Below are 26,647 nucleotides of genomic sequence, written 5' to 3'. Positions count from 1 at the left end.
TATATTCTTGTAGCATGTTGTTTAGTCTCCATATGTTTGTTCTTTTCCTGTTTTTTTTTTTTCCCGCTTGTGGTTGATGTCTACTTTCATACCATTGTGGTCAGAAAAGATGCTTAAGATAATTTCTGTGCTCTTAATTTGTTAAGGCTTGTTTTGTGATCTTGTATGTGGTCTGTCCTAGAGAATGTTCCATGTGTGCTTATTTAAAAGAAAAAAATGTGTATTCTGATTTTTGGAGCTGTAGTGTCTTGTAGATATCAAGTCCAACTGGTCTGATGTGTCATTTAGGATATCTGTTTCTTTACTGATTTTCTGTCTGAAAGATCTGGCCATTGATGCATATATGTAATTAGTGTAAGACCCTCTGGCTGTTTTTAACCATTTATTATTATATAATGTCCTTCCTACCTTTCTTTATGGACTTTAAGTCTCCTTTGTCTAATATGAATACTGCTACCACCAATTTCTTATCATTTCCAATTCCATAAAATATCTTTTTCCATCTACTAACTTTCAATCTGTGTGTTCTTAACCCAAAGTGAGTCTTTTGTAGGTGGCATATTGTAGTGTCTTATTTTTCGTCTAATCTGCCTCTCTGTGTCTTTTGATCAGGTCATTTAGTCCATTGGCATTTAAAGTAGTTATTGATGAATATGTACTTATTGCCATTTCAACCTTGTTTTCCAGTTACGTTTGTACTTCTTTGTTGATTTCTTTTTTTTTTCTTTTTTTCTTTTGTGGTTTGTTGGTTTTCTTTTGTATTATGCTTGAGATCCCTTCTGTTTGATTTTTGTCAGTCTGTTGTATATTTCTGATTTGTGGTGAATCAGAAACTCCAACACTTTGGCCACCTGATGCGAAGAGCTGACTCATTTGAAAAGACCCTGATGCTGGGAAAGATTGAGGGCAGGAGGAGAAGGGGACGACAGAGGATGAGATGGTTGGATGGCATCACCAACTCGATGGACATGGGTTTGGGTGGACTCCGGGAGTTGGTGATGGACAGGGAGGCCTGGCATGCTGTGGTTCATGGGGTCGCAAAGAGTCGGACACAACTGAGCAACTGAACTAAACCAGGTTTTTAAGTATATTGACACATAACTATGTCTACTTGGCATTTTGTCATTTTTTCTTATTTTTCAATCAATGTACTGGCTTATTTAAATGATAGAACTTCCCTGGTGGCTCAGGTGGTAAAGCGTCTGCCTACAATGCGGGATACCCGGGTTCAATCCCTGGGTCAGGAAGATTCCCTGGAGAAGGAAATGGCAACCCACTCCAGTACTCTTGCCTGGAAAATCCCATGGACAGAGGAGCCTGGTATGCTACAGTCCATGAGGCCACAAATAGTTGGACAAAGTAAAGTTGAGTGACTTAACTTACTTAATCCTTTTATATGCTTGCCTTTCCTATTGTAATTTCCCCTTTTCCTATTAAGGCTTGCTTTTTTTCTCTTTAGAGAAAACCTTTCAATATTTCTTCTAGGGTAGGATTAGAATTGCTGTATTCTTTTAATTTTTGCTTGTCTGAGAAATTCTTTATCTTTCTAGTCTAAATGATAATCTTGCAGGGTTTAATATGTTGTAGGTTTTTCTCTTTCAGAACTTTTTGAGTATATCATGCCACTCCCTTCTGGCCTACAGAGTTTCTGCAGAGAATTCAGCTGATAGCCTTATGGTGATTCTCTTGAATATGACTCTTTGGTTTTCTCTTGCTGCTTTTAAACTTCTGTCTTTGTCTTTAATTTTTGCCATTTTAATTACGATATGTGTTGGTGTGGGTCTATTTGCTTTCATCTTTAAGGGGACCCTCTGTGCTTCCTGTACCTGAATATGTTTCTTTCTTTTGATTTGGGAAGTTTTTAGTCCTGATTTCCTCAGCTACATTTTCAGTCCCCTTTTATTTCTCTTCTTTTTGGACCCCTGAATTGTTAATGATACACCAGATGGACTTCTCTGAAGGCTCAGTGGTAAAGAATCTACCTACTGGTGCAGGAGATGCAGGTTTGATCCCTGGATCAGGAACATTCACTGGAAAAAGAATTGGCAACCTGATACTGTTACATGGGGAATCCCATGGACTGAGGAGCCTAGTGGGCTACAGCCCATGGGGATCAAAAGAGTTGGACATCTCTTAGTGACTAAATCACAACAACAACAAAACGATACATCAGAGATCTCTTGTTTACATTTTTAGAATTTTTTCTTTAGCTGTTGTGATTGAGTGATTGCCATCATTCTATTCTCCAGACCACTTATTTGTTCTCTGTAATTTAGTCTGCTGTTGATTGCATCTATATTTGCTCTTATCTTAGCAATTGTATTGTCTGCCTTTGATTGGTTCATGTTTATAGTTGCTAATTCCTTGTTACAATGATCTGAATTTCTAACAGTTATCTTTTTTAATTCCTATAACATTTTTCTTCCTTTTTGAACCCAGGGTCTGGGAGACTGGTGAGGGCTGTTTCATTTCTTTCAAGGGAATTTTTCTTGTACTTTTAAATCTGAGTAGTTCCTCTGCTTTTTCATATTTCTTAACTTCATTCTGGCTCTATGAATTTAAGAGAAACAGTTCTCTACTATGGATTTGAAGGTGTGTTTTTAATATGGGAGCACCCCTGTATAGTCTGTGTGAGTGCAATATTTTTGACAGCCACAGTTCTGCCCATATGCAGCTCAGAATTGCTTCTCTTTTTCCATTGTGTTTGTCCCAGATATAGTGCTGAGCTGTAGGCTGTGGTGCCGAGTGGACTGGTTCTAGGGGCCAGGGCACTGTGGCTGCGTGAATCAAGATGGTTGTGCTGTTTCCTGGGACCTTAACTGCCTCTGTGGCAGGCCTCTCTGAGGACCTGTCCACCTCAGATCCAGCTCCAAGCAGAGGTGGGAAGAGGGTGGACCTGGAGCACTGAGTACTCCTCCACAGGGGCTCTCTACTGGAGACATGCCTTTCTGTGCATATCGAAGTCCACCCGGTACCACTGCCAAAACCCAGACCCACCCACCAACTCCTTCCCCCTTTACCCCCACCTCCACTTTAGGGGTGCTTCAGATGGATCTCAGGTGGCTTCAGCCTGTAGCAGCTTGAAGCAGGGCTTGAGTTCCCACCAAGAGACTGAGGCCAGCTTGTGGCAGTGAGAACACCAATCCTAGCCATTAGACCAATGGTCAGTGACAAGGCCCTGGCCCTTCAGCTTTGCAGAAGAGTACCCACAAAGTTGGAAAGTAGTGAAACAAGTAAAGTATTTGTTAAAAGGGGAAAAAAAAGAATACAGTATGTGTGGATAGACACATGGATAGACTCAAGAGTTGCTGAGTCACGCCCTCATGGCAGTTTGAATTACTTTTATGGGGTAGTTTCTTCCAGGTTTCTTTTGGCCAGTCATTTTGATTTGCCTGGTTCACAGTCCATATTTGGTATATCTCAGGATCCTCCCATGTGTGAGGACACATCTCTTAGCCAAGATGACTTCTTCCAAAAAGGCATATGGGTAGAATATCCTTTGACATCACTCCTGCTTTGACCTCCAGGGAGCCTTTCTGCAGGAATGTGGTCGAGAAGGTCTCATGACTCCCTAAATGAGAAATGAATGAGAAGCTGAATGAGAAATGTGTGGTCTGGGCAGGGCCCAGCCTCCTCCCTTATTTGTGCTGCTATTTTTGTCTTGGAGTTGCAGTCCATAGGGAATGAATCTCTAGTTGCTTTACTCTGGTAGGTGCCCATCTTCCTCCTGCCTCGGGACTGTGGGCTCTGTGGCTAGACCTGGAACACCAGACTCTGAGAGCTGGCTCCTTGCAGCTGTTAATAGATGGAGTCCTCCTGCAGAGCGTGTCTGTGAAGAGTCACTGCTTAGCTGTAGCCCAGCCTGATTCACACTTTGGGAAGTGTGGTGAAGTGCAGCCATCAGCACCAGTCTCTCTCCACCCTGATTGTTAGCAAGCCAGCACGCGTACATTGCTATCAAGTCTAGGCCCCTGAAACCCCTCTGTCTGTTCCAGCAGGCAAGGATGCTTCCCAAGCCTACCTGTGTAGACCCTTTCTCCTTTACACATGCCTACCAGAGGCATCTTGATGTCCCATCTTGATGCCTTTTTTTTTCCCTGTCCTACCTGGTTACATGGAGATCTTTCTTGCAGCTTTGGTTATATAGGAGATCTTCTGCCCATTTCCAGTTGGTTTTCTGTGAGAATTATTCCACATGTAGATGTATTTTTGATGTGTTTTGTTGGTAGAGGTGAGTTTCACATCCTACTCCACCATCTTGATCCCCCTCAGGAAGTACTTCTGAGTCTACTAAGTAAATATATTGTTGGCTACTGTGTAAGATTGATATATTTTAGCTACCTGTATATAATAGAAAAGTTGTTCTTTATTGTATGTACAGTAGCATTCCTGTGTTGTTTTTTTTTTTTTCATTCCTGTGTTTTTAAAAAAATTGTAGTATTTACTCCGTCATCTCTTATTGGGCTCCCACTGTGTGGCTGTCGGATAGTTAGGTGCTGGAGATTCAGTTTGTCCCCTCTTTAGGGATGAGTATTATGATAAATGTGTAATAGTTTTATTTAAGAACAGATTCTTGTGTTAAATTTTTTATCTTAAAGTATAATCAGTGAATGAGCAAGTCCTTTTTCCACCAAAACCTAATTGACAACTATTAGTTAATGCATGGAACGTGACTACTTAAAGCATTCTTATTCTAAAAGAATTTCAGAATTGAAAAATCTTGAGCCAGCATTGAGTCTGTCTCCCCATTCTCCACCTAGTTTTACTGATGTGAAACAGATTTAGAGAGGGCAGTATTCAACTGAGGTTGCATAGCCAGCTTACTTGCAGAGCTTGGAGACCGTATGTTCTGCCTAGTAGTCTGGGATCCTAGGACATCTGTATAAATTATTGGTTTGGCTTTGGTGAGCTGTTCTGGATTTGTAACATTTTTGGTGGTATTTTTAAGTTCTTGAATTTAGAATTTTTGTTGCATCTTCTGAATTCCTTAGCCCAAAGAATGGAGAAGAAGGTATGGTCTCAAAATACTTTGTGATTTTGCTTTTAAGGCTTCTATGGTGGCTCAGATGGTAAAGCGTCTGCCTGCAATGCAGGAGACCCGGGTTCGATCCCTGGGTTGGGAAGATCCCCTGGAGAAGGAAATGGCAACCCACTCCAGTACTCTTGCCTGGAAAATTCCACGGACAGAGGAGCCTGGTAGGCTACAGTCCAAGGGGTCGGAAAGAGTCGGACACAACTGAGCGACCTCACTTTCTTTCTGCTTTTAAAAAGCATTCTCAGACATGTCATTCTGTTTGCCTTTTTGAAGAAAAAAATGTGATTCTTAATATGGAATTGTCTGACTTTTTTTTTACCTTTGCAGTTTATCTTGTGACATTAATTTTTCTTTTTCTCTTTTTAGTCTGCCATTTTCAATTTTCAGAGTCTGTTGACTGTAATCTTGCTGCTTATATGTACCTGTGCTTATATCCGATCCTTGGCACCCAGCCTCCTGGACAGAAATAAAACTGGGTATGTTACTAATAATGTTTAATCACCCAAGTTAGTTCTTAGAGATATTAAATGCCAACTATTAAAAGTCATTAAGTAATTTAATTTCTATATGTAATTTAGTGTGTATAACTAAATTATAAATTTTATGTAAAATTTTATGTAAAAACTAAATTATGTAAAAGTAACTTTTTACATTGTTTTTCCTTGTTTTTAAAAAATCCAAATCTTTATATTCATAGATTCTTACCAAAAAGATAAATATCAGAAGTTACCTGAAGTGTGCTGGACTGAAAAAAAAAAAAAGTATTTTAAAAGATGAGATAGTTTTTCTTTCTGAAATTATAGCTACAGTTTAGTAGTTTCAGAGACAGGGTTTGGCCTTCGTTTTTATAGTAAAATCCATTATCTTATCTTGAAAGCATGAAACAGTTTATAAGCACTGTGTCCACTACAGTACTAGTATAGACATCCCATCTCCACTCCAGGACTGCTCTAATCATATAGGCTCCCCAGCTGTATCATAAAGCAAACATCTTTGGAGAAATTTAGCTTTCTTAAAGCAATAATAAAAGTTAAGTTTTGGGCATGTCATATCCCTTTTAATTGTATGTTAACACTCCTGCCAAAATTGAGCTTAATGCGATACTACATAGACTTAAAATTTTTAAGTGCCATGTTTCTCATACAGAAATACATGTTGAGTTCAACCAGAAGGACAATTTTATTAAAAAAAAAAAAAAATAGAGACCATATGGTGAAAACTGTCTAAACTTTCTTTGCCTTACAGATTAATTCTGTGAATAATTGTCTTAAGCCTTTCATAGTAAGATCCTTAATCATCTTAAGAAATTATAGGATGAAATAGAACACTTCACATAGGAATAATTAATTATCTCCACCTTTTTTGTTTTTGATGGAAAGGAAAAGTTCTAATTAGAATACTGCAAAGTCGGGCTCTGTTCTTCCACTAAAAAAATCTCCTACAAGAAGCAAAGTAGTAGATATTCAACTATGAGAGGAAATAATTATCTTCCCTTCAACTGCATTATATCTTTGGGGTCATAATTAACATTTATTCAAACATTCCATTATCTAAATCATTTGGCTTTTGTTACTGTTTCTTTTTATTGTGTAGGTTTGTTTGAACATCTATAAAGGCATAGAGAACCCCTACCCAGTTTTGAATAATGAAGATCTATAATCTTATCCAATAAACTGATGATCTGTCTCTATCATCCTAAGGCATTTTATTTAACCTACTGAAGGGGAAAACATGTTATTTGTCCATGGGTTTTTCTCACTTCCTTTGTAGAGATTATGTTCTTATCATTTGACCTTTTCTCTGAACTCTTATTGCACTAAGTCTTCAGTCCCTTTGTTGAAATTACATAATTTTATTTGTTGCTTAGTTGTACAAGAAGCCTTTCTACTCAGCTAAACAATTTGATTTCCTCCTTCCCTTTCTCTGCAATCCTCTGTGGGTTTCTCTGGTGGCTCAGCAGTGAAGAATCCACCTGTGCAGAAGGCACAGATTCAATTGCTGGGTTGGGAAGATCCCCTGGAAAAGAAAATGGCAACCCACTCCAATATTCTGCCTGGGAAATTCCATGAACAGAGGAGCCTGGCGGGCTACAGTCCATGGGGTCGCGAAGAGTCAGACCCAACTTAGCAACTACACAACAGCAACAAAGCATATGGTAGAATGCAGTAAACGATCTCATGGATTGTTAGTTTAGATTTCTAATACATAATGTTTAATAAAGAATGTATTTCATTCATGAATAATCACTTAGTGGTAGAACAGAGTATTTGTACATTTCTGGTGCTGTGACAAAGTAGGCTGCATGTGGTGGAAATGTCTGCTTCTCATTCCTTTGGAAGCAGGAATACATCCACAACATGCTACATTAAAAAAGGAGTTCTCAGGGCTGCCAACCTTACAGTAGAGGTTGAGTAGTAGTATATTTCTCCTACATAAAAGCAAAGAAATAGCATGCCTATTTTTACATTTCAGAGTATATATGATACAGTTAGCTGTTTGAAAGGTTTTTTGAAAAACTTTTTGTTTGCTTCTGACTGTGCTGGGTCTTCATTGTTTGCTACATGGGCTTTTCTCTATTTGCAGCAAGTGGGAGCTACTCTCTAGCTGTGGTGTGCAGGCGTCTCATTTCAGAGGCTTCTCTTGTTGAGGAGCATGGGCTCTGGGCCAGGCAAGCTTCAGTAGTTGCAGCTCGTGGGCTCAGTTCCTGTGGCTCATGGGCTTAGTTGCTCCTCAGCATGTGGGATCTTCCCAGAACAGGGGTCAAACCTATGTCTCCTGCATTGGCAGGTAGATTCTTTACCACTGAGCCACAGTGGAAGCCCTAAAAACATTGTCTCTATACAAATGTTAAGCTCCTTTCATTTTGACTTGTACAAATGAAATAATTTCTGTGGAAGACATTTTTACTGGTCCTTGTTCTTTTCTGTTAAAAATGTATATTTATGAAAGTCATAGTAGACTTTCCTTTGATTATACTGAGTATTCCATGCTTAAGTGAACTAATTAGATAAAATGGACCAATTAGATAAAATGAGTTCTTAATAACTTCACTGTTGAAAATAGCAACTTCATTTTTTGCTGCTTCAAATAGTATAGAACTTAAAAGCAGCAGAGAAGAGTTGCTATTTTGTCTACTTTCCTATTTTCATAGACTTTATAATTTTATCAGCATATATGCTTACTGGCTTATGTCTTTAAAAACTAAGCAGCATATTTGTATTGGTGTTTACCAGCTTAAGTTCCTTTTAGCATTTGGGATATCGTGTAAATGTCTAGGTAGGGAAATATGTGAAAAAGGCCAAAGCAGTACCAAATAATCTCTTATGTTGCCAAATTAGGAATTTTTTTCATTTAAGTAGCTTTTAATATGTTCTGTTATAACAATTTCCTACTGATGCTTTGATGCTAATTTCTAGACTATAAGACCTGAAAAGACCTTGACTATGATGATATGGTTTCAGACTGTTCTGAAGGGCCCTTAGCTTCCCATAGAGGAACTTCAAGTGTCCTACTTCTGAATACCTCAACCCGAGCAGCTTTGAGTCAATAATTCATTTTATAATCAATAGATTTTTAGAATCAAGTTTGCAGGGCATTGCAGATCACTAACCAGTTGTCTTCCATTTTTTGATGAAGTGTAAGCCAATGTTAGTGATACCTGGAGTTATTGTCCATACCTTTAGCCTATGTAATATTGAACACAGCACATGTTAGTCACTGTTCTAAAGACTTTCTGTGTAATAACTCATGTAACCCTTATAGCAACCCTGTTAAAATGAGATGAAATAACCTGCTCATAGTTATGCAGCCAATTAAGTAGAATTGAACTTAGGCACAGTTTAGCCCTGATCCTTTGCTTTCAAGAGTATACATTTGTCCTTTTTATTCCTATAGTGAAGTTTCACCTGTCAGAATTCCTATCCTTCACAATACTTATATTTTTGCCCATTTCATTTAATCTGAACTAAGGGACTTTTTGCTATGATGTCAGGAAATTACTGTATACTTCAGAGGAGGAACATGTATGGAACTTCATTGAGTCAGCATTTTTTTTTTCAGTCTTAACCATTCCAATATAACGATTTATTGCCAGCCATCTCTTTGGGCAAAGAAAATATAATTTCTCTCAAATATAAACATGATTTTCTTCCTATAACAATTCTAATTCACTGCAGTAATATTAATGTTAATTTATCTTGATTTGTAACCATGTGTAATACTATATATATTTCTGTTCTTTTGTCACATCAAAATAATTGTCTATAATCTATTCATTAATGTCATTGTTTTTAAGCTGGTGTTTTTTAATACTTGCAAAATAAGTGATATATCCATATAATATGTATTTATAATGTATTTATTCATGGAACTGAAATAGAAATATTAGTCTAATTTTTAGTATTTCCAGAATATATGTATTTTAAATATGTATTTTTAATTTTATATGAAATTATAGTTTCATATACAATATCCCTAACCAATGTTTTCTTATGTTGAGATATGTTATATTGAATATATTACATGGAAATATAGGCTCATATTTTTGTATTCCTCCTCATTTAATGTTATGGTCATATAAATACTGTCATTGGAGTTCATGATTATAGATCATTTAAATATAGAACTACATTCAGGAAAGTTTTTTCAGTTAATGTCAAAATTTATCCAAAACCAACTGTGTCCATTTACTGTTTTTTCAAAATTAATGTTTATTTAAATCAGCGTTATGTGTTTTTTGCTTTTGAAGGTAAAGCACTTGAAGTTGATTGAATTAATCTTTTAATAGTAAGCTCTTGTGCAAATTTTTGCCATTCTTACATTAATTTACTTTGGGCCCAACCTGTGACACCACATATGTTCCAATTTCTAATAGTTTCTGTACATTGATGGTTGATGAGCTATTGTGTCCTACTTTTCTAAATAAGTAGTGGCTCAGTATCAAATGAATTTCAGTTTAAAGCAATACATCAGCAGTTAAAATGCTAGTATGTAATAAATTACCTATATGATACTGAATAATCTGTCTTTCCCAGTAATCGGTAGCTACTTTTTTATTTTCTGCAGGTTGTTGGGTATATTTTGGAAGTGTGCCAGAATTGGTGAGTCTCTGTCTATTACCTCTGTACTTTCTTATGCTGTAAACTGTTGGCCAGTTATATTCAAACAAACCAAATGTCAGTTTTTAAAGTGCAGACTTCCCAGTTGTGTACCTTTTTGCAGTACTTTATAGAGTTCCACATAACTCTTTTCTTGACTCTATTTAAAACGGTTTCACACATACTAATAGGGAGATGGAAAGCAGGTCAAAGGTCTCTGTAATTTAGACAGTAAACAGTCTGCATTCCTGGTTTTGAGGTTACAGGCAAGTATGTATATGCACACATTGTGTAGAGCATGCTGCTTCATATAACATGTACCATTTCCACAACGGAGGATGATTTTTGCATTTCATGAAAGGCTTGCTGAGCAACTATCTAATTGTCCTCTGGTAAGTCATAGACTCTTACTAGTTGCTTTTAGAAAACATGAACTATTTCATCTCTTGAATCCATGTATGTGATCATTCTTGAACTTTGTGTAAACGTGGATATCTTCTAACTTTTCATAATAAAGTTAGTAGCATCTTAAGTGTGTAAATGGTTAGATAACAATATATATTAATATTCATTGTCCCATAACATTATGTATAGTATTTAACACAATACCCAGCACATACTAGATTCTCAAATAATTGGTAAGTAAATGAATTAAAATATACTTTATTCACCAATAATTTTTTTTTATTGAAGTGTAATTGATGCAAAATAGTATGTAACAGGGCTCCTCAACCTCTGGGCCACAGACCAGTTCTGTGGTCTTATTGCTGGGTCATATTGTATGTTTGAATTGCTGGGTCATATTGTAGTTCTGTTTTTACTGAGAAACCTCTATCCTGTTTTCTATAGAGGATGCATTAATTTACATTTCCACCAATAACCTCAGCAACATTTCTTGTGTCCCTTCTGATGATAGCCATTCTAACAGGTGTGAGATGACATCTCATTTTGGTTTTAATTTGCATTTCTGTGATGATTAATAATGTTGATCATCTTTTCATCTGCCTGTTGGTCATCTGTATGTCTTCTTTGAAAAACTTTCTCTCAGGCCTCTGCCCAGGTTTAATTGGGTTGTTTTTTTTGATGTTGAGTTGTATGAACTGTTTATAGATTTTGGATATTAATCCCTTATCAGTCATGGCATTAGCAAATATTCTGTCTCATTCAATAGGTTGTCTTTTCATTTTGTTGATAGTTTCTTCTGCTGTGGAAAAGCTTTTAACATTAATTAGATCCAGTTAGTTTATTTTTGCTTTTGTTTCCTTTAGATATGTCCCCCAAAATATGATTTATGTCAAAGAGTATTCCACTCTATTTTCTTCTAGGAGTTTATGTTTTCCAGTCCTACATTTAGGTCCTTAATCTACTTTGAGATTATTTTTATATATAGTGTGAGGAACTAGCTGTTCTGATTTCATTTTTTTACATGTAGCTGTCTAGTTTTCCCAGCACCACTGGTGGGGATGGGGAGGAGTTCCTGACACAGTTTGGTACAGTGTCTAGGGTGTTCTGAAACTTGGCCTGCCAGTGGGCCAGACCATGTCCCAACTGGACCCAGGGCAGGGCCTGGCCTGCTGCGATGGGGGTTTAGGGGGCAGTCTGAGTCTGTAGGTTGCAGGATTGTCACTAAGTTTCTAGCATTTAGTGTCTGCCCCCTGTCAGAGTGAGGCTGATCCAGAGGCTAGAGCAGGCTTCTCTGAGGACAGGACTGGGCTCCATGGGTTTCTGGGGCTGGTGCTTGCCCACTGGTAAGTGGAATGGGGCACTGAACCCTCTGGTGGATAGGGCCATGTTCAGAGGCAGCTGTGGGCTCTTAAGGCAGCATGTCTGCTGATGGATGTGGCTCTGTTCTTACCAGATGGGTTGCTTAGCTTGAGGTGTCTCAGCACTCACCTGTAAGCTGTTGGGCAAGGACACATTTGGGTCCTACCACTCATAAGCTAGAGGGAAGATTCTACAGTGGTGCCTGCCAGTGTCCATATGACAGAAGTAACTCAGAATGGCTCCCATCAGTGTCTGTGTCCCGAAGGTAAGATGCAGTCGCCTTTTGCTTCTCCAGGAGATTCTCCAAGGCCAGAAGGTAGGTTTGACTGAGGCTCCTATCAAGTCACTGCTTTGGCCCTGGGTGCTAAAACATGTGAAATTTTGTGGGTGTCCTTTAAGAGAAAGGACAAGAATAAACCTCATGCATTTATGATCAATTAATCCACAACAGTGGAGGCAAGAATATACAGTGGAGAAAAAGTCTCTTCAATAAGTGGTGCTGGAAAAACTTTACAGCCACAGGTAAAACAATGGAATTAGAACATTCTCTAACAGCGTACAAAAATAAACACATATTTAGGTCTTAAGTATCTTAAGACTAGATACTGTGAAACCTCTAGAGGAAAATATAGGCAGAAGACTCTCTGACATAAATTGCACCGTATTATTTTGGATACAACTCCTAGAGTAAAGGAAACAAAAGCAAAAATAAACAAATAGGACCTAATCACACTTACATGTGTTTGCACAGCAAAGGACACCATAAACAAAATGAAAAGACAATCTATGGAATGGGAGAAAATACTTGCAAATGATGTGACCGACAAGGAAATTAATTTTCAAAATACACAAACAGCTTGTATAGTTAAATATTAAACAGATAACCCAGTCAAAAATTGGGCAGATCTAAATAGACATTTCTTCATAGAAGACATACATGAACAGGCACATGAAATGATGCTTAACATCACTAATTATTAGAGAAATGCAAATCGAAACTACAATGAGGTATCACCTCACTCCTGGTCAGAATGGCCATCATCAATGGCCATTGAATAATAGATGGTGGAGAGGGCGGGGAGAAAAAGGAACCATCCTGCACTGTTGTTGTAAACTGGCACAGCCACTGTGGAGAACAGTATGGAGATACCTTAGACAAAATTGAGTTATTTAAACAAAAAATGAGTTACCATATGAGTCAGCAGTCACATTCCTTGGCATATATCCAGAGAAAACCATCATTTGAAAAGGAAAAGATATATGCACCCCAATGTTCATTGCAGCTATAGAATATCACTCAGCCATAAAAAAAGAATGAAATAATGCCATTTGCAGCAACCTGGTTGGACCTAGAGATTATCATACTAAGTGAAGTAAGTCAGACAGAGAAGACAAATATATTGTACCACTTACAAGTAGAATCTTGAATTTATTTACAAAAGAGAAATAGACTTGCAGACATTGAAAACAAAGGTGGGGAGATAAATTAGGAAATTGGCATTAACAAATACTATTACATACAAAATAGATAAATAACAAGTATCTACTATGGTGGCTCAGAAGGTAAAGAATCTGCTTGCAATGCAGGAGACCTGGGTCGATCCCTGGGTTGGAAAGTTCCCCTGGAGGAGGGCATGGCAACCCACTCCAGTATTGTTGACAGGAGAATCCCCATGGACAGAGGAGCCTGGCAGGCTACATTTCATGGGGTTGCAAAGAGTCGGACACGACTGAGTGACTAAGCACAGCACAGCACAGTATAGCACAAGGAACTATATTCACTATATTGTAATATCTTTAATGGAAATAAATCTGAAAAAATATATAAATATATCTGTATGTATATATTTACATGTATGTGGATGTATAACTGAACACTTTGCTGTATATCTAAAACATTGTAAATCAGCTATTCAGTTAAAAAAAAAAAAACATTATGGACAGTTTGAGGGGATAGGGAATATCACTGGATTAGAGTCATCAGTTCAGTTCAGTCACTCAGTCGTGTCAGACTCTCCAACCCCACGGACTGCTGCAGCACGTTAGGCCTCCCTGTCCATCACCAACTCCCAGAGCTTACTCAAACTCATGTCCATTGAGTTGGTGATGCCATCCTACCATCTAATCCTTCTCCTCCTGCCTTCAATCTTTCTCAGCATCAGGGTCTTTCCCAATGAATCAGTTGTTCGCATCAGGTGGCCAAAGTATGGGAGTTTCAGCATCAGTCCTTCCAATAAATATTCAGGATTAGAGTCATACGAACATTAAAATTATTGGCTTATGGTGAAAATGTTAAGGCATTTTAAATCCATTTTTTTATGTAATATATTAGAAAACATTGTACAACTCCATTAGTAACTAATCCAGGTGACTTTGTTCACAGTTGTTGCTTGGAAGTGTAGGTAAAGGTTTCAGACATCTAGTTTATAGCTTTCTTAATAATATCCTGTTAGTATTATCTATTTTTATGTCTATTATAAACTATACCTTTTCTTTTTTTGCTTGCCCATCTATTTCCATTTTCCTCTCTTGACTGCATGAATATCATAGGTTAAATAGTTCAGTTATTCACATATTGCCAATTATGTGAAAACCATTAGCTTTTCATTTTGGCAACGGGTTTTAGAAAATGTTGGTACTGATATGCAGCTTTCTCAACCACATGTTCCTCTTATCTTGACACAGAATATATCCCCAAAGAAAGGATGCAATTTTAATGGGAAAAGGCCCAGCCAGAGCATCTTATCATGTTACACATCACAGTACAGCAACTGTTTCACATTCACTTAGAGAGACCTCAGACCAGACAAGAAGTAACATTCTCACCCTAGTTCAACTAAAGATGTTTAGCTCTACCACATGGCAGTCTCTTTTAAGAAAATTAAAAACAGGAAAATGAAACCCATATGTAAATCATAGTATTCTAAGTTGGAGGATGAGGAAGAGAAGAACTTCCTCAAAAATTAATTTTTAGCAGATGGCAAATTTAGGACAGTATTAATTTCTTCTTTTAGTATTTAAGAAGGCTGTATTTGACAATAAGGGTATCTAGACTTTCACTTTTCACTTTCATGCATTGGAGAAGGAAATGGCAACCCACTCCAGTGTTCTTGCCTGGAGAATCCCAGGGACAGGGGAGCCTGGTGGGCTGCCGTCTCTAGGGTCGCTCAGAGTCGGACACGACTGAAGTGACTTAGCAGCAGCAGCAGCAGCCCTATGGAAATAGGGACAGGCTTCCTTATGAGATCTACCTGAAATTTTGGTCTGATTGATTTTTGTTCTTGTTTTGTTGGATAACTTGAGTTTTTTACTCTGAAAGAATCAGCATTGCTAAAAAAACAAGGAACACCACTATTTTCTAGTTTTTTTTTGTTTTTTCCAGTTGAGATCATATTGTGAAAACTGTATTTTCTCACTTTCTGAATTTTCATTTAGTTGGAACACAGTTCATTAAATGTCTGTGGATAGAACACTCTGAAAAACACCAAATGTTTATTTTGTTTGTATGTGTGTAAAATGTGTCATATGAATATTGCCATTGAATAGATATAAAGATAAAAACTTACCAGTTGTATCCCTATGATGTCAGTGAGGGAGCTCTGAAAATAATGACCTTCAAGGTTTTAATTGCTAAGAGTGATCAAGATTGACATTTTCCAGAAATAATTAACTAACCTTGGTAAGTGAATTAAGGAACTTAGTTACTAGAAAAGAAATTATTTTAAACACCATAGAAAAACACAGGTGAGGGGAGTATAAACCATCTCTATAAAGGAAAGTGAAAGTGAAGTTGCTCAGTCCTGTCTGACTTTTTGCGACCCCTGGTAGGCTCCTCCGTCCATGGGATTTTCCAGGCAAGAGTACTGAAGTGGGGTGCCATTGCCTTCTCCATGGGATCTTCCCAATTCAGGGATCGAACCCTGGTCTCCTGCATTGCAGGCAGACGCTTTAACCTCTGAGCCACCAGAAAAGCCCTTCTATAAAGGAACCAGGTACAGACTCAGGCTTTTTCCTAGAAGTAGCACGTCCTCACTCTTTCCCCTTCCTTCCTTCTTCCTTTCGTGTGTGCCCTCAAAGCAGCACAAAAATGCCCGGTGCCTTGTATGTACAGTCTTGCAATTATTGAAGAAACAGGAATGAACAAGATAAGTTTGAGTTAGCTCACAATCACAGGATCTCTGTTTGCAAGACAATCGCACAAGCCAACTCCAGATCTACTTATGCAAAGGAAAATCTCCAGCTATAAACAGACACTCCTTAAACACATGTGAAAACTGACTAATTCAGAAGTGATTGTTCTATGTCTCTAACCCAGAGTAATTATACTATAAAAGATTTGATACGAAATCCATCTCAGAAATAGTTTAGGTTTCTCTAACGTCTTTGTTTGTTTTTTTTTTTGACATTCTATGTGATGTTGATTTTTAAAATGCAGTTTTGTTGAATACTTGTTTATTTTCATTCAGGAATGCTATTTTTTTCCCCTTACAAGTTTTTTGAGATAATTCCTCTTGGGTCTTTATCCTACATTCTTTGTTACATTTTTCAATATGTAGGTTTATGCAGTGACACTAAAATGGCAAATCCAGTGTTTTCTAAAGACATGACAAAGAGGTGGTCTTAGATCGGTATCGTTTAGTTCATTCTGGTGTGTACTTACTTTTATGTTGCATGTAGTTCATTTTGCCCCTGCCCCTAAGTGTATGGACTTCATAGGCAAGAATCTTATCTTGGTTTGTACGTGCCTCTCCCTGTAGTAATAACCTTATGTTCACCACTCAGTTAACATGAATGTATTTAACTGCCTCTTTTCCACCAGGTGAACGGAAGAGTCCGTATGTTGCAGTGTGCTGTATCGTGATGGCCTTCAGCATCCTTTTCATACAGTAGCTTGGAACAACGCCAGAATTCCAGTCGCTATCAGATTTAAATATGACAAAAAAGGACTGATCTGCCGAAAATAGTGGAAAGAATGGTTAACCCTTTTATCTCTCAACATTGAATGAGCTACACTTTCAGCTGCTGTTCTCCATTTTTGTTATTGGACCAATGTTCTATATAAATAATTAGGATGTAACATTTAATATGCAGAGTTGAAATGTGTCTGTAACAATCAACCTCAGTACTGTCGCTACAATATTACATTCTGCATATGTCATTCTTTTGTGCTAGATACCAGTCTTTAGTGAGGTATCTTTAAGGCACATAGTAGAAAACAAAATCGGTAAATTATTCAAGTTCCTTTCACTGTGATTTGGAAATGATAAATCTTTATAGAATGAGACCTTTTTTTCAGACTAGCTTTTTTATTGGAAAAAAAAAGGTTCAATTTGTGTTGGTATAAGGATTGCATTCATATTTAATAATGCTGGCTTTTCCTCTGGCCATACCATTTTGAGCATTAACCAGAGTACCTCTACTCTTAGCAATCTGTAGTTTATTACAGGTGTTTAAACTATTTAAAACAAGCCTATGTAGTTCTTAACGAGGAAGATAGATGTGACTTCAGAGAAAATGTTAAGACTATTGAGAAAATGCTCCTATTTAACATAAAATAATTCAGAATACCTGACTGGTGTTATTATCTCTGAAACCTCTGGTTAAGTATGGATAAATGTCTTAAGCAAAAATTTGACCAGCTGTCATTCTCCAAATAAGACTACATGCTTAGAGTAAAAAGAGCTAAACAGAACAATTACAGAATGATAATCTTGGATGTGTTTTTCATTCTTTTTAGTGTTAGGTCTGTACATTTTTAATTACCCCAAAATACAAACTGTGTTTTTGTTTATTTAATACATTGCTCTCAATCTAGTTTATGTTTTCTATATCAACTTGAACTGGAATGTTGTGTAACTAAGTGATGATAAACAGCTTTCAAATCTACTTACCATATGCCATGACATAAATGTCTTTGAGTTTTGTTGATAAAGGAAAACCTTCAGTAATTTTCATCCAGGCAACAGGAATTTTGGAAATGTGACTTACAGATTTTGTAGTAGAGCAGTTATTACACATTTATGGTTAACATTTAAGGTTCAACCAAAATTCAGTTAAAATTTCAAAACTAAGGAGAGCTTCTTAGCTAAAAATTGCCTGTTACAGTTTTAATTAGATACTGTTGTCAGCTATTAATTGCCATAAAGATAAGACTAAACCTTTTTTGTTTTGTTTTGTTTTAAGAAAAAACTGTTTGGAGTTATTATAAAGTGAGCCTGCTAGTAGCTCTTTCTGCAGAAACAAAGTACGGAACTAAAAGTCACTTATTTTTATGACTACTTTAAGGTGCTTAGTAAGAATTCTAGGAAACATCTAAGAAAATCTTGTTACATGTTGCTGGGTTTTTTTGTTTGTTTTTTGCAAAAGATGAAAGCTTCTGTAGGCTGTCAGTATCTTTTTTATTGTACATTTCTGGCTTATCTATAGCTGATTTAAATGGTATATTTTGCCCTAGACAGGTAATCAGGTTATGATAATTATTCCTACCTGCACTGTCTCTTGGGCTTTTGCATTAGGTCAAGGATTTTCAGGGTATTCCCCAAAATAGAACTCTTATCAGCATACAGAGTAAGTAACCTTCCTGGGTCTAGTTTCTGAGTGGCCATCTGTTGTCCAACTCTGCTGCCAGCTAGGTTTTCGTAAAGCTATGTCAACTAACTTTTTTAGTTGTTTACTAACACAAAGCTAATATGAAGAGGGCAAGAATATTCTAGATAATCAGTTCTAGGCTATCTCTTTAAGTTGGAATTTCAGAGGAGGTAGGTGGAAGTAGAGGTAGAAATAATTTCTTTGGAAAATTTATGGCAACATGTAAGCTTTTTTTTTTTTTTTTTTTTACTGTGTATAGGTGCTGAACAAAGTGGGAAACAGCTTATTTCTGACTCCATTCTGACTTTTTGAAACTTAAGATCTTTGGGAGGTGGGAAAAAAAATCACAGGATTCTGTGGGGAAAAAAGGCAGTCAGCATATTCTTTTTTTTTCCAAGAGTTACCACTGAAGCCTGTTGTCTAACCTAAAGGGCAGAGAAGACAGTTAAGTAGTCCACAGAATATTCAGATACTCCTTTTGTGGTCTTAACAGGTTGCAGAAGAGGATTAAGGATCAATTTAAACATCAGAGGTTCTGCCTGTATCACATAGTCTTGGTGCAAGACCGGATGGGATGATGGGCACTAAAGTCCACAGTTTACTAGATTTGAATACTCTCCCTAATCTCCTTCCTGGCTCCAGAATCTTGATTCCAGCTTGCTTGGAATTTTTGTGTTGATGTTTAGTTCCTGATTGGCTTCAGCTGTACCAATGGCAGGAGCGTATCTTCTTTCCAGGCAGTCATAAAAAGATGGTCAAAAGAACACATAGTCTGTTGAATTCCATCTGTGGCTTAAAAATGTTTAGATACAAGTCCAGTATCCTGTTAATGCTTATGCTGCTATGCCAGGCACTACTATCCTAAATGTTCTTTGCATCATCAAGTTCAAAAATAGCCCTTTTATGCTGGGAAAAGTAGTAGTATGTAACTTGTAATAGACACCATCATCTTAGTAAAATGCAGATCGATCTAGTCCTAACCTAGGACAAAATAGAGGTTTGAATGAAATAACTTCTCTAAGTTCACAAAGTCAAAAATGAACAGATCTCAGGCTAGTTTTGTGAAAAAACCTAGCACTTGTAAATAGAATATTTATATTTCAACATTTCTAAGAGGCATTAGTAGAATGCCTTCGGTCTATTATCAGTGAAGATAGAAAGACAAGTACAGTTTCTTCACTCTAGTGGTTCATAATGTAGCAGGTGAGAGAGAAATAAGGTTATTTATATGAAGTACAATATGATAGGATTTATTACCAAGATAATACCAGGATTCTAGAAGAAAATAAAAAGGTGATAGTTCAATCAGAGATATGAACTTCCTTCCAGAGAAGCAATGCTTAAACTGAATTTAAGAGCAATACGCAAATGCACCAGGGATATATATCATGGACCATCAGAACGTTGATTGTTGTGAAAGCCACTTAGGAAGTGGAGTTGAGCCGTGAACAACACAAGTTTGAATTGTGTAGCTCCACTTACATGTTGGATTTTTTTCGGTAGTAAATGCTTTAGTAATAAACAGTCCCAAGTTGGTTGAATCTGCGGATATAGAACCATAGTTATGGAGGGCAGACTGTAGGATATGCATAGATTTTGGACTGCATAGAGAGTCAGCACCCCTTACCCCCTCACTGTTCAAGGGTCAGCTACATTAAGACATAAGCCTAGAAAGGTGGAGAGAGGTTAGATCCTAAAGGGTCCTGTATTTTTCTCATTACCTACCTCAAAATTGAAGTGGAATGTGTTTTCTCTTGCCTGACAAAAAAAAATGTAGGGAAAAAAATTCCTTGCTTGGTGTATGTGTAAAAAAGATTGAATATATCCATGCCAACCTTATTTTGGACCAAGAATACAATAGCATCCTCTTCAGAGACACATGCATAGCATAGAAAGCCAAGGTAACTTACAAGTGAGGTCAGGTAGTCTTAGGAACTTTGCAGCTCATACTCTATCAATGCCAAGGGTAGTCAGGATTATTAAAGCACAGGTGCAAACGTGAAGGTTGTTGTAATTTCTACATTTGCTGGGTGCACAGAAGAGATTTCCAGTCTTTTCAGTCTAAACAAGGAGATGTGCTCCTTTCAAACCCTTTGAGAAGATACTGTATCACAGGAAGTTGAAAACAAGAATGAAAGATTCTTACAGACCCCCTTTTTTTACTTTCCCTGTTAACTAATAAGAGGAGATGAACAAAAGAAGTGGGCTTCCCTGGTGGCTCAGTGGTAAAGACTCCGCCTGCAGTGCATTAGACGCAGGTTCAGTCCCTCAGTTGGGAAGATCCCTTAGGGGAGGAGATGGCAACCCACTCCAGTATCCTTGCCTGGGAAGTCCCGTGGACAGAGGAGCCTAGCCGTATACAGTCCATGGGGTCTCAAAAGAGTCGGAAACAACTTAGCGACTGAACAACAACAAAATTAATACCCAAGTAATAGCATTTTTAATACTGCACAGCCCTGTTACTCTCAGTCTGCCTGAGAATAACTACTAGCTACTAGCTTCTACTGCTATAGAAGTAGTAGATACTACTAGCTTCCAAAAATAGCTCATGATTATGCTATATATATTGCCTTCCATGATTTCCTTTACTTGGCCCTAAACCAGTTCCAAGATGGTAGTCTGAAATGCCACTCCAGTATTGCAAAAAAGAGGGTAGGTAGAAATACATTTCCTGTGATTTTGAGAGTACAAAGAAGCATCCTACTCTGGTTAGTGTACATGTCTGTGGTGTGTAATAAAAATCAAAATGAACTCACAAGAGCCTCCTACTTTTGTCTTTGGTCAGATGAATGAGGGTTGTTTTAGAAGTTAAAAGTATTGAAATTGCCACCTTTTGAGTAGGATGCAAATAGATATGTTTCTCTTTTGCCTGCATTTTAATTTGTGGCTGGTCAGGTTTGGTTTGGGAGAGTTTTTATATTGTTTTGCATCTTAAAGCTGTTCAGTCTATAGTATTACATTGCTCTTTCTTTGAGTGAGCCTTCAAGAGTCTAAATGACTAAATACAAAGTCATGAATTCCCTCCAGAGATTGGAAATCTGATTCTGAGTGAAAGTGACAGTTAATTGTTGAAAATTACTTTCAACCTGTCCTCAACTAAGAGCCTTCAGATGCCCAAATATTCTGGCAAGTAGCTGTCAAAATCTGTGAGCAATATCCATCAGAGTGAGATTATTTAACCAATTTATACCATTTGTTGAAAAATAGGAAAAAAAAACATACATGTACTATGTGCCTTGCTTTGGATAGCATGGTCTTTCCCAGCCCTCCACTTACACAAACAAATTTTTGTTAGACCTGTTACTGGAAAGAATTGACTTAACCAAATGAAATTACAACGACTGTATTTTTAGTTGAGTTTAGAACTCAAAAAAGTACTTCAGATACAAAGGAGAAAACCAGTATCCTAGTTGTATCTTCAATGTATAGTTTAAACCACCCTCACTGCTTCATTGTAACTACCAGTTGATATAAGACTGGTTGATGTAAGACTGATAAAAATCACTAAATTTCTGATTTTCAACTTATGTCAAAAGAATTCAAAATGGCTTTGCTTGGGACTATTGAGTTTAACATAGTAGGAAAGCAAAATCTGTTTTCTGTTCAAAGGGTTTGCATTAATATCCTCAACCATAACAGAATTGCTGGGAGGGAAAAAAAGAGAAACATAATATTGGAAATAAGGGTAAGTCACTTCACACATACTTTGTAGAGAATGAGAACACACAGAAGCTGCAAAATAGCCCGACACTACTACTGTTAGAGCTTTGTTTGGCAAGGGAAGTAGCCTACGAGCAAATGTGTCGTGATTGAGGTTTTGTACCCAAATTGCTAAAATGTACAATTTATAAGCCATTTCAATATTTTGGATCAAGTAGTATGTCTAGGCTAAATGCTGGAAAAATATTTTACAAAAATACTAAACTGATTTAAAGATAACATTTAAGGCATAAGGCATTTCAAGAAGGAATCAAAAAAGGAATATTTCCAGTAGTGAAGTTTTAAAGAGATCTGCAAACTTAAGGTTTAACACCAAAAGATTTGACATTGGAGACAAAGTTCGGAAGACAGAACACTATAACATTTCATTAGGGCCTTTGCAAAACAGGATACGATGTTCCTTTTGATTTTATTTAATAAAAGTATTGTTTATTCTTTGGTCACTTTGTAGCTAATGTTATTCCCAAATGGAGGAAACTATTAAATCTTGGAAAGTGATGAGAATACTTTGACTTACAAAATATGTTTAAGAAGTTTACAGTATGAAATTAAGAGAGCTGTAGAATGCAAAATATAGGATAATAAAGTTGGATGAGTTTTTAGAAAATTTAGTTTTATGAGTATGTGATCTAAACCTCATTCAGATCTCTAATGGGTCACTGTTCTGAGCTTTGACTGAATCAAACCCAAAATAACATATAGTAACAATAGTTCTAAACCCATAACTTAAAACTGTAGTCATACTAAACTGGCAACTCCAATACTAGTTTTTATATTTAAGAATTGCCCTCACAAGCATCCCTGGAAAGAGATGTAATTGAATCTCTTAACATTTGGAAACTGGACATAGAAAACTATTGAGATGGCTCCTGAATCACTGGGCAATTAATGTGACTTGCTTAGAAATAAGGGTAGAATTCAGGATAATCTTTATACTCCCAAATAATGGAAAAGTAATCCCTCTTACATGTCTGCCACACAAGGTAAATTCCTTCATAACTCCTTTTCTGTTTCTAGAAGAATCCTTTGAGAACTGGCTGTGTGCCAGGGTCAGTGTATCCAATGTGGAACAAGACAAAGCTGCTATCACAGAACCTAGAATCTAGTGAAGACCAGCTAACCAAAATAATTAGGTAAGCATACACAACCTCTAGTAAGGACCTTAAAGACACCAAAGGATGATTTAGATGGAGTAGTCAGAGAAGGCCAGTCCATAAAATTGATAACTGGGCTAAAACTTGCAGATGAAAAGAGCATGAGCCAGGAGTCAGAAGGAACAGCATACTTGAGGACTGAGAGATGGGAAAGAACTCAGGACTTGAGGTGGAGAAATTGATAAGAAACTAGCATGAACTGAGACAAAGAATGGTGTAAGTTAAATAGAAAAATGGACCAAATTATGCAGTTGCTTTGAGCCATAGACTGGGAGACTCGTATAAAGGATGAATCAATAACTTGATTATGAAATTAGAGGTATAGGGTCTATAAGGCTGTCCTTGGATCTCACTCATATTGCAACTAAACTCCACAGGGTAGGTAATATGGAAGGACAGGCAAGAAGCCTCAGGATGGACTGCAGCCATTGTCAGTTATTGCTCTAATCTTGATGCTGTGGATGCCCTGCAGAAGGAAGCCAGTGCCCATCACTTCGGAGCTAAACACAATTTTCAGTTTCAGAAAAACTGAAGGAGAAAGTGGAATAGTTATAGGTCAAGCCATTGCCTCATGCTAACAAGGTTAGTGCATCTGTGACAACCTGTGTGAACTAACAAAATGGTGGTAGCTTCACCTTTGCCCCCCAAATTTCACACGAGACTGTCACGTAGCCCACTCAAACCAAACTATAAGAAACTAAGAATTCTAAAAAATGTAGGATGGCCAAGCTTGCAATGTATCAACCAAGCTGACACATTACAAGAGCATCATACCCTCTTAAGACCCACTTGGATGGCCTCCCAGCAATTCAAAACATTTTCGAAACAAAGCTGTTTATCCCTTCTAAATCTGCTTCTCTGAGTTTATTTTTGTAAATAGTACAACTTTCTTTCTATTACTGAAACTCTCTAACCCCCTAAACTCCTCTTTGACTCACATCTTCCCTTGCTCCCACCAATCCATAGTTGTTGTTTTTAACCTCTGCAGTGCCTACCCCGGGCATATGAGTTCAAACTCAACAGGTGACTACACAATCCCACACAGATTTCAGATTCAGTTTTATATAAGCCTCATTCTGGAACCCCAGAAGTACAACACGGGCATTCTCCCCCTACCCGCCCCAAAGACATGTACAGGAGAGTGAGTTATGGCAGAGGAGCTAGCATACTGTTTTCATATTTAAACCAAGAAAAACACACTGTAGACAAGAAGAAAGATCTAATAAAAATGTGTTCTTATTCCTGATTCTAAAACTTTTAACAGCTGGGCTTTCCCATGTGGAATAATGTTACATAAATAGCTCAGCCATGAAGCAGAGGGACTGAAGAAGTCCAACGAAATGATAAATGATCTTGGACACTCTGAATCACACCCAGTGGAGTTACAAGGAAATAAGTGGTCTTCGGAAGGTACTGGTGAGCTAGCGCTGGTACACCAGCAGACTTTACAGAAACTTAGTCATGTATCACTAATTCTACAGATGGTTTCTTCTACTTAAGCATATTAACACTGTCTACTTCATAGGGACTTTTTCTGTCCATCCAAAAATGCCTTTTAGTTCTAGACATCTAGAGAAATTGGCTCTCAGAAAATAAACTTCTTGAGATTTAAAACTAAAATGAACTGAATTCTTTTGCTTAATTTTTTTTGAAAGGGGACACATATCCCTGGGAGTAGGAAATGGCAACCCACTCCAGTGTTCTTGCCTGGAGAATCCCATGGACAGAGGAGCCTGTTGGGCTACAGCCCATGGGGTCACAGAGTCAGACACGACTGAGTGACTGAGCATACATATCCCTGAGTATTTAGTATTCTCATTCACATAATCTAGGTATAGCTCATGTTGCAAATCCTACTCCCACTTCTTCCTTCCACTGAGGTATGTAATAGTTGCAGTTGTAGCATAAATGCCAAAAGGCAGAATGAGAGAGATGAGTGAGGTAATAGAACTTCAGCTTAAAATGAACACAGTTCTCCTTCACTTATATAGTGGGAAAATGGTGATAAGGGAGCCACCATCTGTACAATAGATACAGAACTTTGGGGAGAGTCTCATCTTTCTCAGATTGGAGTTTGATGATCTTTAAAAGCTTGACCAACTCTATGACTAGCCTGTATTTATAGAACAGGTTGTTCTTCACTGGCCCCCACTTATATTTCTCAGCAGTTGGTTAAGCAGAGACAGAGCTCTTAGAGAGTGAAGATTCATTTGATTTTTTCCAGGCATATTCTTGGAAACCCCACTGTGCTTGGAAGTTGTACTTTGTGAAATGTACACAGGAATTCACCTTGCCAGAAACTCTGTGAGGGCTCACTTTGATCATTTTAAAGAGTTATGGGAGACAGAATGTGATTACAACAGTGGTTATTTCAGTAGAAAATATTCAGGAAGCATGTGCTTGTTACCTTTTTTTTTTTTTTTAAGCCTAATCATGAGATTAACTTACTCTGAATATCAGCAAGAATCAGCTCACCTATTAGCTACACCATGCAAATGGAAATGTCCACATCAACTTGAAAGAAAAGGGAGTAAAACAATATAAAGAAAATAACTTTAGGGCCTTTAATTGATAATCATTCCTCCCTACTCTCTGCCATCCAAATGTTTTTACTTGGAAAAATCCAAGGCAATATGCTAATAATGTAGCCGCCCCTTACCCCTCATCATCCTAGAATAGTATGAGTCACTCAGTGGGAGATATTTCTAATTTCTGCTATTGAAATTATTGAAATTTCTGCCTTTTAAGAGAATGGTGACCTCTAAATGATAAGTCATCTGGTTGAGAAATGGTGTAATGAGGCCCTTCAATTTTTTTTTTTTTCTCATTACAAAAGTGAAATCTATGAATTACAGAAAACTTAAAAAGTACAAATACACAAAAAGAAATAAAAGTTTCCAGTAATCCTAACAGTCTAAAAACAACTACCATTAACAATTCATATAAAGATAGTCATGTAAAGACATGCATGTAAAGGCAAAGCATACAATTTATTTTTACAAACAAGGACAAAATACATGTTTTTGTACCCTCCCCATTTAACAATACATCATGGGAGATTCCTGAACAAGATAGCGGAGTAAAAGGATTTGGCCTAACCTCCTTTCATGAAAACACCAAAATCACAACTCCTGAACAACCATTGACAAAAAAGACTTGAACCTACCAAAAATGATAGTCTATACCCAAAGACAAAGAAAAAGCCAGAATGAGATGGGAAGAGGCAATACAAGCAAATTCCATACCCACTGAGTGGGTGACCCACACATTGGAAATAATTGCATCACAGA

The 26,647-nt window shown here is 37.4% G+C and overlaps 1 protein-coding gene and 1 non-coding gene across 2 annotated transcripts in view; both read left to right on the top strand.

The window, feature by feature from the left end:
* TMEM167A (transmembrane protein 167A) overlaps window positions 1-21,241 on the top strand; it is a 47,861-nt gene extending 26,620 nt beyond the window's left edge. The window contains exons 2-4 of the mRNA XM_061424331.1: window positions 5,402-5,511; window positions 10,100-10,134; window positions 16,715-21,241. Coding sequence (XP_061280315.1) covers window positions 5,402-5,511; window positions 10,100-10,134; window positions 16,715-16,785 — 216 coding nt within the window. The 3' untranslated portion in view covers window positions 16,786-21,241. The remainder of the gene's footprint in view (window positions 1-5,401; window positions 5,512-10,099; window positions 10,135-16,714) is intronic.
* On the top strand, window positions 7,334-7,471 carry LOC133252233 (small nucleolar RNA U109). Its single transcript, XR_009737856.1, has one exon. It is a non-coding gene; the product is annotated as a small nucleolar RNA U109 (small nucleolar RNA).
* Window positions 21,242-26,647: the final 5,406 nt, after the last annotated feature.

The sequence above is a fragment of the Bos javanicus genome, chromosome 7 (assembly GCF_032452875.1).
Source record: "Bos javanicus breed banteng chromosome 7, ARS-OSU_banteng_1.0, whole genome shotgun sequence".
NCBI classification, from domain to species: Eukaryota; Metazoa; Chordata; class Mammalia; order Artiodactyla; family Bovidae; genus Bos; species Bos javanicus.
This window is presented reverse-complemented; position numbering and strand designations above follow the sequence as displayed.